The 14418-nt window shown below is 35.7% G+C and overlaps 2 protein-coding genes and 1 pseudogene across 2 annotated transcripts; 2 read left to right on the top strand and 1 right to left on the bottom strand.

The window, feature by feature from the left end:
• Window positions 1-1624: 1624 nt before the first annotated feature.
• Window positions 1625-3816, top strand: LOC120146722 (annotated as a pseudogene).
• Window positions 3817-6281: 2465 nt separating this feature from the next.
• On the bottom strand, window positions 6282-7404 carry LOC120146724 (probable membrane-associated kinase regulator 3). Its single transcript, XM_039160215.1, has one exon. It carries the CDS (start codon window positions 7349-7351, stop codon window positions 6287-6289), a length of 1065 nt encoding a protein of 354 aa, XP_039016146.1. The 5' UTR covers window positions 7352-7404; the 3' UTR covers window positions 6282-6286.
• Window positions 7405-11481: 4077 nt separating this feature from the next.
• On the top strand, window positions 11482-13821 carry LOC120146720 (pentatricopeptide repeat-containing protein At2g37310-like). The gene is given in 2 exon segments (XM_039160213.1): window positions 11482-13416; window positions 13419-13821. Coding segments are annotated over 2 exon segments (1989 nt in total). The 5' UTR covers window positions 11482-11594; the 3' UTR covers window positions 13586-13821.
• Window positions 13822-14418: the final 597 nt, after the last annotated feature.

The raw sequence follows: 14418 nt of genomic DNA, 5'->3' as shown, positions 1-14418 counted from the left end.
TGTGAAGTTAGTTTTTTTCGGTAGTTTCCTTCGAGAAGAAATGTACGATGAACTATCAGAAGGTTTTGTAATTGAAGGGCAAGAGAAAAGAGACAGTCAATCCTTATAAAGGCCAAGGATGTCAAAGGAGAGGAACTAGAAGAGCCAGGAAAGAGGACGCCACCCACTTCATCCGCGGTAAAACGGAGACGAGCAAACAGATCGTTAACTTCCTCAGTCATAGGAGAAGGAACACAGGAGAAATACATGACTGTAGTGGAAGACGAGTCGATGAACATAGTCAACAGCAGGGAGAACGAGAAGCAGACCGAATTCGAGAAACCCAAAAATCCCAAAGTAGAACCATGAATGCAATAGCAAGGGGAGCACAACCGCTCGTGACCAGGCAAAGAGCAAAACTGGTGCATACGCCATGCAACTGCCCATAAACCACGTAGGGGTAACCAATCCATGACACACGTGCGTGGGATATAAACCGTCAAAACCCGCCAATGGATGAGAGCATACAACGATAACTGCACAAGCGAAATCCCAGATTAAGACAAAACAGGTTCTGACAGCCCTACTGGTTAAGGAACACCATGCGAAATAAGAGATCCTGGAAGACAACCGCAACTAAAAAAAGTCCCAACAAAAAACCAACATCGAAAAGCAAGTGATAGTTCGACAGAGCACGAAACCAAAACCAAAATCCTTAAGAAGTGTACCAGAGGAAGAAACCAACAAACCAAACCTGCACCAGTAAACTGGGGACGTTGCCAATAGCCATGACACCCCACCACTAGAGCAGGGCCGAGACGGAGCGAGAGAGACGTTAAAAACTTGAACCAAAAGGAAAAATTAATGGGTTGGATATCATCACATTATTTATAGTCATAATTAATTATTTTATTTTTTCTTTATAAATATAAATTAGATAATTATTTGAAAAATAATTTTGAATAAATTAATGTGAAGTGAGTGGTTTTGAAACCACAGTTGACTGGTGAAGATAATCCATAAAATAAATTTTCCACTAGCGGGCTGTTTCTAACTGTTGTAGTTAGTGGTGGGCTCACGGCATTCTTTTGACTGATGAGTGGAAGAACATAACTGGTCCTTAGTTTACACGTAGGATCCAAACCCAAGAGGAATTTTAAGAAAAATCTAGCGGCAAGTACCAATGGTTAAATTTTCTTTTTATTTCCAGTAACCATCACTGTTTTTGCTTCTAATTTTCTTTTGTTGTTCTTAGTTCTGAACTGGGGAAATCAAGTTGAGTGAAAAACATTGGAGACCATTTCTTTATTTCAGTCTGTTTTTCTTTGATTTTTTCTTTCACTTGGGGTCTTTGACTTCATAGTTGGCATTAAATTTTAAGTACCCAATTGGTGTCGTTGATTCATCGAATGAAGATAAAGATTCTAACTTGAAGCAAAGTTTCCAAATTGCACCCTGCTTGTCCAATGGTTTTTTTCCTTTTCTTTTTTGTGTCTTTTTCATGACATTGTTGCATGATTTGTGGTAATAATTATTTAGATATATGAAACCGTGCATATTATAATTAGGAGTGGGGAGACAAAATGGTTTCCCACGTGCATCTTCAGTCTTCTGAATCATCTTATCTTTCTATATTGATTTCCAGGGATTCTTTTATGCTTAGGATGGAGTTTTTGATCTGCCCCTATGGTGGATAATTGAAGTTTTTGGTTCTATCAAAAGGAAGCAAAAAGAGGAAGAAGCTATGGGAGAAGAGCAGAGTTTTCAGAAAAAAGATGGCAAAGCAGTTGACAGGTAAAAGAGATGATACACCACTTCACTCAGCCTTGAGAGCAGGGATCTGGAACTGGTTTTGGAAATGATTAGGGGCACTGACGATGGAGAATTAAGGGATTTATTGTGTAAGCAGAATCAATCTGGTGAAACTGCTTTATATGTTACTGCTGAGTGTGGTAATGCTGATTTGGTGAGGGAACTGATCAATTATTGTGATATAGTTTTGGCTGGTATTCAAGCAAGGAAGGGCTTTGATGCTTTTCATATTGCTGCCATGCAAGGTGATTTGGGTGAGTTCTTTAGTTTGCTCTACGCTCGATAATCATAATGAATGTCCAACCCTGCAATTTCTGTAGCAAATAATCTATGAAATTAAGTTTTTTAGTGAAGGTGAACATATTTTTTTAGTCATTTGATTCCTCCTAGCGTGTTCGGTTCTTTATCAGTGTATTTGCCTTCTGATAATCATTTTTTTTGTGTACCATCTCAGAGGTATTGAAGATTCTCATGGAGGCCAATGTTGATCTTTCAATTCCTTTTGATCCTTATAACACCACGGCGCTGCACACTGCTGCATCGCAAGTCCACGCTGTAGTGGTGAATTTCCTTTTGGAAAAAGGCAGCAACTTGGCAACGATAGTGAGGAGCAACGGGAAAATTTCCTTTTCAGCAGCAAGGAATGGGCATCTAGAGATAGTAAAGTCCCTTCTGTCTAAGGAGCCTGGAATCGCAACAAGAACGGACAAGAAGGGGCAGACATCTCTGCATATGGCGGTTAAAGGGATAATGTTTAAGTGGTAGATGAGCTGATAAATTTGGATCCTAGTTTAATAAATGGTTGATACTGAGGGCAATACTGCTTTGCATATAGGGACTTTAAAGGGTCGGATTCAGGTAGCTAGGATTGAAATTTTTGCTGATAGATCTTCTAGTCCCTCTTAGATTGTTGAAAAGACTGTGTGTCTTACTAATAACTAATTCAATCTTTCAGATTGTTCAAAACTTTCTAAATCAAAGTGGATCTCAGAAATCAGTCATCAACAAGTCCAGGGAAACGGCTCTTGACAGTGCAGAAAAACACAAGTTATCAGATATTGCAAGCATCTTAAAAGAGCATGGAGTCCAATGTGCAAAATTCATCAAGGCACAACCTGCAAATTGGGCTTGAGAATTAAAACAAACTGTAAGTGATATTAAGCATGGAGTTCATCATCAGCTTGTGCACACACACCAAACAAGAAAGCGCATGCAAGGTATAGCTCAACGGGTCAACAAAATCCAAGTTGAAAGTCTCAATAATGCAATCAACTCCACCACAGTGGTGACTGTTCTCATCGCAACTATTTGCTGCCATATTCAATGTCCCAGGCCAATATGCTGACAGTCATCAAGATAGTTCACTGGGAGTCTCTCCTGGACAAGCGAGAATTGCTCCAAAACTGCCGTTTATGATATATATTGTCTTTGACGCTATTTCCCTCTTCATTTCACTGGCTGTTGTGGTAGTGCTAACCTCAGTTGTAGTTATACAGAGAAAAGCAAAGAAGCAGATGATGAATATTATTAATAAGCTTATGTGGTTGGCTTGTGTACTGATTTCCATTGCATTTCTGACCCTTTCATATATAGTGGTTGGAGAAGATGAGAGGTGGTTAGCTAATCTAGTTACTGGTATAGGGACTGTTATCATGGTGTCAACGTTGGGGATACTTTGTTATTGGGTGATTGTGAACCGAATTGGGGCTGCAAAATTACATAGCATCTGGAGGTCTTCTATGAATTGCGGATCACAATACATGTCAATGTCATATATGTCTGACATGGAGATTCTGAACAATGAACACAAGAAACTCTATGCGGTTTGAGCTCCCCGCATCTTTTTATTCACTTGTACATGGACCTTATTAACCATAGCAGAATGTTAGCCTAGTGCTTCTCGCTGAAGCAAAATTGCAAGCTTGAGCTTATATAGATTGTATATATACATTCCTTCTGTAGTTCAATGGATCAAGTAAAACAATTAGTCAATAATCCGACTTCATTGTCTAGATTATTTGTTACGTTCGTAATGCTTCTGATTGCTTTTATGTCCTATCTTGCCAAACGACAATCATTTTAACCTCAGAACTTGCTGATTGCTTTCTTTCAAAGATGATCCAAAAGCATATCACTACATTACACTTAACTACATAAACTAAACATCTTTCAAATGAGTATAAGAATAATATATGCCTATATTATACTGTGCTTTTCCCAGGTCACATGTACTGTGCTCCTTTTCCTCTTTTTTCAAGATAACAAATGTACTGGTGACTGGTGAGTATTGCAGTGATTCTCCTGCATAGTTTCCTTCTGAATTGCTGCCATCATGGAATAATTAGTGACATTGATAGCCAATTCCTTTTACAACATTCACTGTACATAGAAATGCTTATGCTTATGAAGTCTGCCTTTATTGCTATTCTTCTTATGATTCAATGTTCCTAGGATAGTGCTTCAGTTTCACTATGTTCAGCATTAGGATGACCAACCAATAGTTTCTAGACTTGGGTGTGGCGCGTTCTTCATTTTGTCTATTTCGAAAGATGAAATTTACTCTCTTTTTTGCCCTTTTAGATTTGAATGTGAAAAAGACATGCCCTGCCTCCCTGTCTCAATTTTTCAGTAATTGTTTTCAATTTTTGTCATTCTGTCTGAATTATGGATGAACTTGGAAATTTTTAGAAAGGGGTTATCTAGAAATGCAGGCTAAAAACTGCTGATAAAAGAATTTATCGTTTCTTTGTTTTCTCTTCGGTCTATGCTAAATGCAATGAACGTTTTCTTGTAGTCCTTTATGTTTTTTGTTTCTTGTTTAAGCAGACAGCGCAGACACAACCTACTAATCAGTTTCACCTTTGGTTTCTGATTTCCTAAAACATGCTACTTATCTGTCATACTGATAACTAAGTTCATCAAGTTTAATTTGAATGAGATGAGAGAATAGTTTGATTATTTTATACATGTGAACATTATGCTGAAGGTGCATTGTGCTTCAGAACAAAGTGTAAAAAACATGACAAGTTACAGATTTTTTATTTATTTTATTAGTTTTAGTATCTATTTCTTGAATCTACCCTGACATTTCCTCACATGTTTCACTTGCAGACAATGGTCCCAAAGCAAAACTTTCAACGAGTTCATTACTGAAACTTACTTGTAGAGGATGTTATGATTAAATGCAATGGTAAGATCTCTGTCAATCTGATCTGTTTCGTCTACTAACACCACATTTCGAAAAGAAGGTCAAATCTCATCTGTTTTTCAATATTGTAAGCAAAGCAAATACAGAAACTATGCATGAAAGCATATACTTTTGGAATCCAACTTTTAGTTGTTTTCGCATAAATAGTTGGAGTTTCCATTGAAATAAAGTTCCATTTCACTAACTACAAAGTGTTAGAGCCTTGCACTTCCTTTTTCTAACCAAATGGAGAAAAAAAACTTGACCATACAGGTAGGGAAAAGGGATTGCTTTTTTAAGTCTTGTCTGTACTCAACATCTGTCAAATTAGCTACTATGCAATTTCGTTATTTCCTTTCCCATCTTGTCAAAAATCTAGCAGGCACGTTTTGTTTTAGTTTAATGGTTAGTCGCAATCATCTGAAAATAACGATAAGATAGAAAGAAATTCTTTGCTTTTGTTTTGACAGTTTTCATAGTGATCAAAATCATTTTATAAAGAGCATACAATTTCAATAACATAAAGCTTTTATTATACTTTAGCCTTAATCATCAGAAAGCAGGTGGAGTGATTATGCTTGTCCTGAATAAAGCATCTGTTTTTTCCTTTAATCAAAGTTTTTTTAAGGTATCCAAATGTAATTTAAACCCACTTTTTTAAAGTAAGGTTGCAGGGTCTCTTCGCTCCTTGATGCAAAGTGTGTTATTTGAGCAGTAAAAGAAAGGCCACTTGTTATTGGCTTGTTTAAACAGTAATAAAGAATTTCTATCTGGGAAAAAAAGCAGCTTTTGTAAAATTCACAATTTTTACAGAATCTACAGATTTGAAGTTCTGGTGCTCTTACTGGAAAAAAGTTTTTATTTTTATTTTTGATAAGAAAAAAGTTTTTATTTTTAATTTTTAAATTCTGGGGATTCATTGCTATCAACAGGAATTGACTTTTAAACTTAGCATCATCTGTGTAAAACTTAGTTAAGTGGTAAAAGATCATTGTCAACTGTGGAAACTGCAAGTCCTTGTAAAATAATGTTTTGTCCCAGTCCAAGGGGGAAAAAAAGGAAGAACAGTTACCGGATTCAATCAACTCTAAATATCTTGAGCAAGTACAAAAAGGAAAGCCATATAATGACCATTGTATTTAATTATAAAACTTCCATGGTTTTCAATATGTTCTTCCACATAAACCTGTTACAGTAACATTAACAAATTGATTGGAATCTCTCACACAGGATTGACAATGGCACGCACTTTAGAAGAACGTAAGAGGAACTGGCTACAATTTTCCAGTGTTTTTTTCTTGTTCATATTCATATTCTACAAAGTCTTTGTTTTTCTTGGTCCCCACTAACTGAAATCTTTGAAGCAGAAAGTGAACAAACCCCAAGTTCAGTTGCAGTCTTTCTTGAACTAGACAGCTGCTGAGACTGCTTACAGTGAGCAATTGCTCCCTGGATCGAATTCTCGATCTCAGAATTCGCGCTGTTGCTTCTTTTCAGCAACCGTAAATCATGGAATCCACTTGAACTGAATGAAAACGATGAAGACGACGAAGAGGAATTGGATGAAGATGTTGATGTTGATGTAGATGTAGATGAAGATGAAGATATTATTGTAGAATGCCTTTGAATTACTCCTGAGAAAGACCTCCTATGGCTATTTGCAGCATCCTCAGCAAGCTCCTTATCGATGCTCTTCCTAATAATACTTGATATCTTATATCTGTCATTATCAATCTTCCCAAATGGATTCTTCTTTGCCAGTTTCATGTACTTGTTTACACAATCGTTATTCTTCGAACCGTTACCTGCTTCCACATTGCATGCTGCTTTTGCACAAGATTCATCCGAACAGCCAGACTTGCTAAACAATGACTTGAGGTACGCCCGAGACGCCTTGAGCTTTTGGCTTATTGCGGACTGCTTGAGCTTCCGAGACCAGGACGCCTTCGAAACCAAACCGTTGCCAATAAAACCATTTTCGGTCGAACATTCAAAGAGATAGTCATCGGCATTTAGTTCACAACTGACCCTACAGGATTCTGATGGTGAGAAGCTTGAGTTTTCTTCAAGGGGTATTCGAGTTTTGCACTCCGAGGCAGCATCATCAGAACTTTGTGTTAGGCTCTGAACCATTTGCAGACGAGGAGGGAGGTGGAGGGGAAGGAGCTTACCCTTGTAGAACAGTTCATCTGCTGGATTAGTTGAAGAAAACTCTCCATCAGGAGAAATTAAACACATTTGGAACTCAAACTCTCTACTTTGAGGTGGGGAACTTATGGAATAACACAAATAGTTGGAGGGTGAGCTTATCTCCTTATCAATATAATCTTCATCTGCATGGTTACTGGAAGACTCTTGGCTTATGGCCATCATTTGAACTCTCAAAACCCTCACTTTTCTCTCTTGTTTTTGAGCTTGGTGGTGAAAGAGAGGGGTATCCTTTAAAGTGAAGATGGAGCCAAGCTTGTAAAAAAGAAAATCATTAGGAGTTGTCAGATCTTTTCCATTTCTTTTTGCCACCTTTTTTTTCTACTTTGTAGTAATATCTTGAATGGTTCCAAACAATAAAAGTATGGATTTTCCCCCACTCAGCTGAACAGCTTCTGACTGGCCCATTTATTTAGGGTTTTCATTTCTTTCATTTCACTTTTTTACATCATTTACCAATTCTGAAACTGAATAAAGCAAAGAATCTTCTGATTACCATAGTTATTAAAATCATTAGCCAATGAACTTGTAACACATGCAAACTAGCAAAACTTTAAAGGATGAGTTTGGAACCATATGATCCAATCCCTATAGTGCAAGAACTGTTTAGTGAAACCCCATGTCCATGTACTTTGAACTTGAAAAAATGTGGTGCAGAAGGTGTAAGAATCTTCCAATAAACCATCAGAAAGAAAAAGGTGACAGATCCCTTTGTTTTTGCTGAAAGTTTCATTGTAAGCAGTCGCATACATATCTCTTTCAACGGTGTTGAAGAAAATGAAAATAGATCAAAATAGCTTATAAGGAGGAGTCTTGAATTTAAAGTTATATGATAATGACATGAGTGATGAATTGATGATAGAGTATCCACTTGGGAGTTCTCAAGGGTTTTAAGCATATCAACGGTCTGCCTGCCTCTGGTTTAACCTCTGTCACTCCGACTCTTCATTTTCTCTACAAGTTCTACACATATTGAAATAGGGTATTTTGTATTAAAATATAGTATTGATTCAAAATCTTTCTTACACATTGACAACACACACCTTACAGAAGTAGCTGCTCGAATCCAAGAACTCTAGGAGGAAACATAGTCCCATTTACCATTGAGGCCACTCAATGATGTTCATTCGTATTCAAGTTACTTTAACCATACATTTGGATTAAAGCTTTTTTTTAATATAAACAACATTATTTACTGAATATAAAACAAAATACCAATTATAATATAGGTTTGTTGTTTTCTGCACATCCGTAAACTTCATTCACTGCAAACATTATTTAAATTTGAAACAAAGGGAAAACCAGGCAGACCTGTTTCCGAAACCTGTTTTTTAGCACTGTCAAGTTTTACAATTCAAAATAGTGAATAGACTATAGCCTGAGAGAGAGAGAGAGAGAGAGAGAGAGAGAGAGAGGTATTATCATATTGAAAGTTTCAAAACCTTTTAAGCTAAGCTAGGCTTAATATTAAAGTATTCTCCAAGCACTTGTATATGATAATGATGCATCAGACTATGTAATATATGCCGATCGGTATTTGACTTGGTCAAAGCATGGGAGATTTCTAGATTTGAATCTATATATATATATATATCCAAGGTACTATTTGAATTAATTGATTAACGAGTGGGATATATTAACTTTTAGGGTAAACTACACATTTAGTGTCCTAATTATCACTTTTTTCTGTTTTAAATCATACCTAACTTTACATTTTGGTTTCATTTTAGTCACATGTCATTAAAAAATTAACAGAACTGTTGTTGTGACAATTAAAAAAAATCAATGATGACATGGTATTACCTTATGGTCACACTTCAACATCAACGTTAATTTTTTAACGATGGATGACTAAAACATAATGTTAGGTATGATTTTGAAACAAAAAATAGTTTAGTGATCAAAACAAAATAAAAGTGATAGCTGTGATACTAAACGTGTAGTTTTACCCTCAACTTTTATTTTTTTTTATTTAAGAAAATTACATTCACCTCTCTAGAAACAAACACAAGCTCCATTCACCCAGGTGAAACCCAATGTTTAGGTGGGTTTACTGGGCTTCTCTTGTGCTAACTGTTCAGTTTTGGTAAACAAGACCTTCAAAGCCAGCAGCAATATATTCAGTAAGCACATTGAACTTTGGATATGCAGTTTTGCACATTATATTCGATCCCTAAAATCAATCAATTATAGGGGAAATGAACAAGGACATAATTGTTTTGTTATGATAGCCATTTTCTTGACATTTTAGACTTTGTATATGGTTGTTTGGTAGAGACATTTACAGTCAATATATGCATATATGGACACATGATTTTAGGTTTAAGGGCGAACTAATAAAATTTTAGGATACGAAAATGAGTTATCGATTGAAACTATAAAAGAAATATTTAAAATATATGCTAATTTAAAATTATTAGAGGCCGACTGTCCTCACTGGCCCCTTCGATGTAAGAGCAATGAACCTTAGAATATTGGTTTGAGTAAACTAATCTGAGGTGGTAGACTAAGTAAGATCGGAGGAAAATCCATTGGCATGAACTCAAATGACCCAAGGTCATGAGATGACCCAAAATAATAAGGGGAACAAGCACAAACTATATTGAATGGATGTTGGTGGAAAATACCTATTTCAAATTTTATTTAAATATTTTTATGATAAATTATATCATTAATAATTAAAATATTGTTTTTATTTTATTTATTATATTAACTTTTTGAGAAAATCGTTACACTATCAATTTGATGGTCAAGTATTTAACTGTTGTGGAAGAAGTCGTAGGTTCAAATCCCTTATGATAATATCTTATTTTTTGACAACGACAATAAAGGTTTTGATGGTATTTTTATAAATTTCTAACTTAACTTAGAGTTTTAGTAATATATGTCACTATTTTATTAATCGAATAAAATTAAGAAAATATCACATAAACTAGTAACAAGTAAAGATAAGATGATATAAAAAAATGACGTGTTGTTAATATATTTAAGCATGTTTCTTATTTCTTATATTATAGGATGATTTTGGTGATTCGAGTGTATTTTGCAATGTAAATATATCATTTTTGGGTAAAGGTATCAATGCTTCATAAATCGGTATGGATGTGCAAGGCCAAAGTACTACAAATATGCTCGAGTATTTTTTATAGTATCGATATTACAATCATACGTGTCGGTCTTATAAGAGTTTGACTTATATTTGATTTGACTTAAATTAATTAGAGAAAGTAAGAAATTTAGTTTGACTGAAATATATTAAATCAAACATATAAGGAAGAAATACATTACATGAGAAACACATTAATGTACTGTCTAAAACAAAAATCTTATTTTTCGAGAATAAAGAAACACACATACATTTGCATTTGTTTTAGGCACGCTAGCGATGAAATCTATAAAATGCAAAAACTCAAATAAAATATAGACAACATAAAGAATATGTCTAGAAACTAACAACCGTTCATCAGAAACATGGATTATGAAAGTTTCAGAAAGAAGGTTATTATTAGTAACAAGTAGAGATAAAATGATATAGACGTGTTGTTAATATATGCAAACATGTTTTTTATGTTATAGGATGTCTTATAGGTCGAGTTTGAGTTAGGTTATCATCACTAGATGATGATTAAATTCGAATAAAATTGAGTATCTAACTTGATTTGACTCGTATCTAACTCAATCCGAATTGATCCGAAGATTCAATGTTGACTTAAATCGAAAATAGCTGATATGATATTGACACAACCCGGAAAATCAACGGATCTAATTTGACCCAAATAAAAAATCAACCGATCTAATATTGACTCGAACCCAAAATAATCAATATGATATTAACTCGACTCGACCTAATTTATCATAAATCGAAATTAAATCCAAACCTAATATAATCAACCTGAACTGAACTCAATCTAAATCAAATCTGAATATGAGATAATTCAAAATAATATGATCCAAATGACTCATTTATCACCTCTAAGTAGATCTTACCAAATGATATAATAGTCATGTTTATATATATATCTAAAAAATAATTTAATAAAATATACATTAATCTTATATTTTTCTAACAAAATATTATAACCAAACGATATATCAAGCAGACATTTCGTCGAACAAGTTTTGAACTTACTTTCCTTTCAAATTCCAATCCTTCACACCGCCTTTTATCTTTGTGAGAATTACCATTTTCCTTGTCGATATTAGAAACTACCAAGGGTGTTGCAGTTGAGTTTACACCAGGAAAGCCATTGATGAAAACAGGACTCATCATCTCATCCTGAAAACGACGTCTTTTTAAGGTCTTTCTGATACGGCTGGGTTTTGGTGTTCTTCTTCCTTACCTCGACGCCAAAAGCCTGACTTATGAGATGATGCCATTAAGTAGATGAAAAGCACAAGAAAGAAATGAATGAGGACCGCAAATTCATTGCTAAACAAACTTCAGTGGTCGCCGACTAAACTCCAGGAATCACTCCGAACTCTATATCCACCCAATTTTAATCTCAATTATGGCGCGTATGGTCACCTTATCCAATACTTCACCAACCACCACCTCCCTCATCAAGCCAAGCAACTCCATGGGCGAATCGTCCTCTCTTCAGTCACTCCCGATAACTTCCTTGCTTCAAAACTTATTGCTTTCTACTCAAAAACCAATGGTCTTCCACGAGCTCACCATTTGTTCGAGAAAATTCCCCAACCAAATACCTTCTCTTTCAACGCCTTGCTCATCGCCTATTGCCAACATAACATGTTTGCTGACACTTTAAGGCTGTTTTCAAATTTTCACGACCTTATTAGGCCGGATAGTTTTACCGTTACGTGCTTATTAAAGGCCTTAGCTGGTTCATACTGTGAGAAAGGGTTGGCTAAGGAGGTCCATTGCTTTGTTTTGCGAGGTGGGTTCAATGAGGATATTTTTGTTTCCAATGGGTTGATCTCCTGCTATTCAAAATGCATGGAATTTGGCTTGGCTAGAAAAGTGTTTGGTAAAATGGGTGAAAGGGATATTGTGTCGTGGAATTCGATGATTTCTGGGTATTCTCAAGGAGGATTTTACGATGAATGTAAGGCATTATATAGAGAAATGATGGGTAGTTTAGAATTTAAGCCTAATGGAGTGACCGTACTAAGTGTTTTGCAAGCTTGTGGACAGTCCAATGATCTTATTCTCGGAATTGAAATTCATCGGTTTATCATTGAGAATTCAATTGAGATGGACATTTTGATTTGTAATGCTCTGATTGCGTTATATGCAAAATGTGGGAGTTTGGATTATGCTAGTGAGTTATTTGAGGGTATGTGTGATAAAGATGAAGTTACTTACGGCTCACTTATTTATGGTTGTATGTTTCATGGGTTCACTGACAAAGCTATGGAGCTTTTCCGCCAATTGAAACACCCAGGTTTGAGTACATGGAATTCTGTGATTTCGGGTTTGTTTCAGAATAAACAGTATGATGGGGTTATGGATTTAGTTTGGGAAATGCAAGCGTGTGGTTTTAGACCCAATGCTGTGACACTTTCAAGCATTCTTCCTACCTTTTCATATTTTTCGAACCTTAAAGGAGGGAAAGAGATACATGCTTATGCTGTTAGAAATAATTATGATCACAACATCTATGTTGTAACTGCCCTTATTGATACTTATGCAAAGCTAGGTTTTCTATGTGGGGCACAACGGGTTTTTGATCAATCAAAATGTAGGAGCTTGATCATTTGGACAGCAATAATTGCAGCATATGCTTCCCGTGGAGATGTTGATGCAGCTCTAGGTTATTTTCATGAGATGCTTAATAATGGAGTTCAGCCAGATCCTGTCACATTCACTGCACTGCTGTCTGCTTGTGCTCATTCAGGAATGGTAGATCAAGCTCAGAAGATATTTGATACCATGCCTGATGAATTTGGCATCCCGCCCTCAGTTGAGCATTATGCATGTATGGTAGCGGTTCTAAGCCGAGCTGGGAGACTCTCTGAAGCAACAGAATTTATTTCTAAAATGCCAGTTGAACCAAGTGCTAAGGTCTGGGGTGCATTGCTACATGGGGCTTCCGTTTCTGGTGATGTTGAACTTGGGAAGTCAATTTGTGATCATTTGTTTGAGATAGAGCCTGAGAATACTGGAAATTATATCATAATGGCAAACCTATATTCACAAGCTGGCAGATGGAAAGAAGCTGATATGTTCCGAGAAAAAATGAGGAATATTGGGCTAAAGAAGATCTCAGGCATAGTTGGATTGAAACTAGTGGAGGGTTACAAAGCTTTATTGCAAAGGATAGATCGATTGAAAGAACTGAAGAGATATACTTTCTATTAGAAGGGCTGCTTGGTTTGATGAAGGAAGAAGGATATACTTTATACGATAAGTTTGACGAGGAGAATGTTTATGTTTGATCATTGCATATTGATCGACATAATCATTGCAACCCTCCCAAGGATTCAAATGCACCCTTGAGGCTTTAATTCGTTTATTTTAAAGAATTGCTAAAGATGTTGAAGACATGGAATCCTTAATGCATTTCTCTTTTACTTGTAGCAGAAAATTGATACTTGTTGGCTAAGTGAAGGGGCACTGTCCAATTCACATGTAAACTTTCTATTTTCTCTCCTGTGCAAATACAACTTTTGAACTTGATCAAAGGCATCATTACTTTAAAACAATTTTAGCATTTATTGATCACATCTTGCAGACATGGAAGTCTCCAGGATCATCTATTTTGTTTGCTTGGTAGTCTTTTTTTTAATTTGCATTTCTCTTAAGCTAAGGGAAACCTCTGCTTGTACCTGAAACATTCTATCATGAAAGTAAGGCTATTTCAAATGTCACTCTTGGTAAACAGTAACACCCAAGATTTTCAGCTCTTTAGTAGTAGTGTTTGTATGACATTTCCCCCTATGCATTAAAGAATGTGAAAATGGACTTATTTAGCCATGAATGAAGAGAAAGAATCGGAATTTGTAGGTGTGAAGGACGACAACTGACCGTGATGAGCGCACAAGCTTCATGCTTACCTTGTTTTCTCTTGTTAAAAATAGAGCTTGTAATTGTACTCATAAGCCATAACAGACGATAGGATGAAGTTCGAGGAAATGGGTAAAGCTTTTCTTTCTTTCTTTTTTCTCTGCTTGTTTTATTGCGTATCAAAGTGGGAAGATATAATGATAAGATAAGATAAGAAATAGGGTGTCAACAGATTCTTGAAATGCACATAAACTTACTGACAAAA

Source organism: Hibiscus syriacus, unplaced genomic scaffold (assembly GCF_006381635.1).
Source record: "Hibiscus syriacus cultivar Baekdansim isolate YM2019G1 unplaced genomic scaffold, ASM638163v2 tig00110931_pilon, whole genome shotgun sequence".
NCBI lineage: Eukaryota > Viridiplantae > Streptophyta > Magnoliopsida > Malvales > Malvaceae > Hibiscus > Hibiscus syriacus.
The sequence above is the reverse complement of the archived record's forward strand: the minus strand, read 5'-3'. Positions and strand labels throughout refer to the sequence as shown.

Bases quoted from the DNA above. Each gene is read 5' to 3' on its own strand.
- LOC120146724 (XM_039160215.1), bottom strand. From the start codon at position 7,351: ATGATGGCCATAAGCCAAGAGTCTTCCAGTAACCATGCAGATGAAGAT.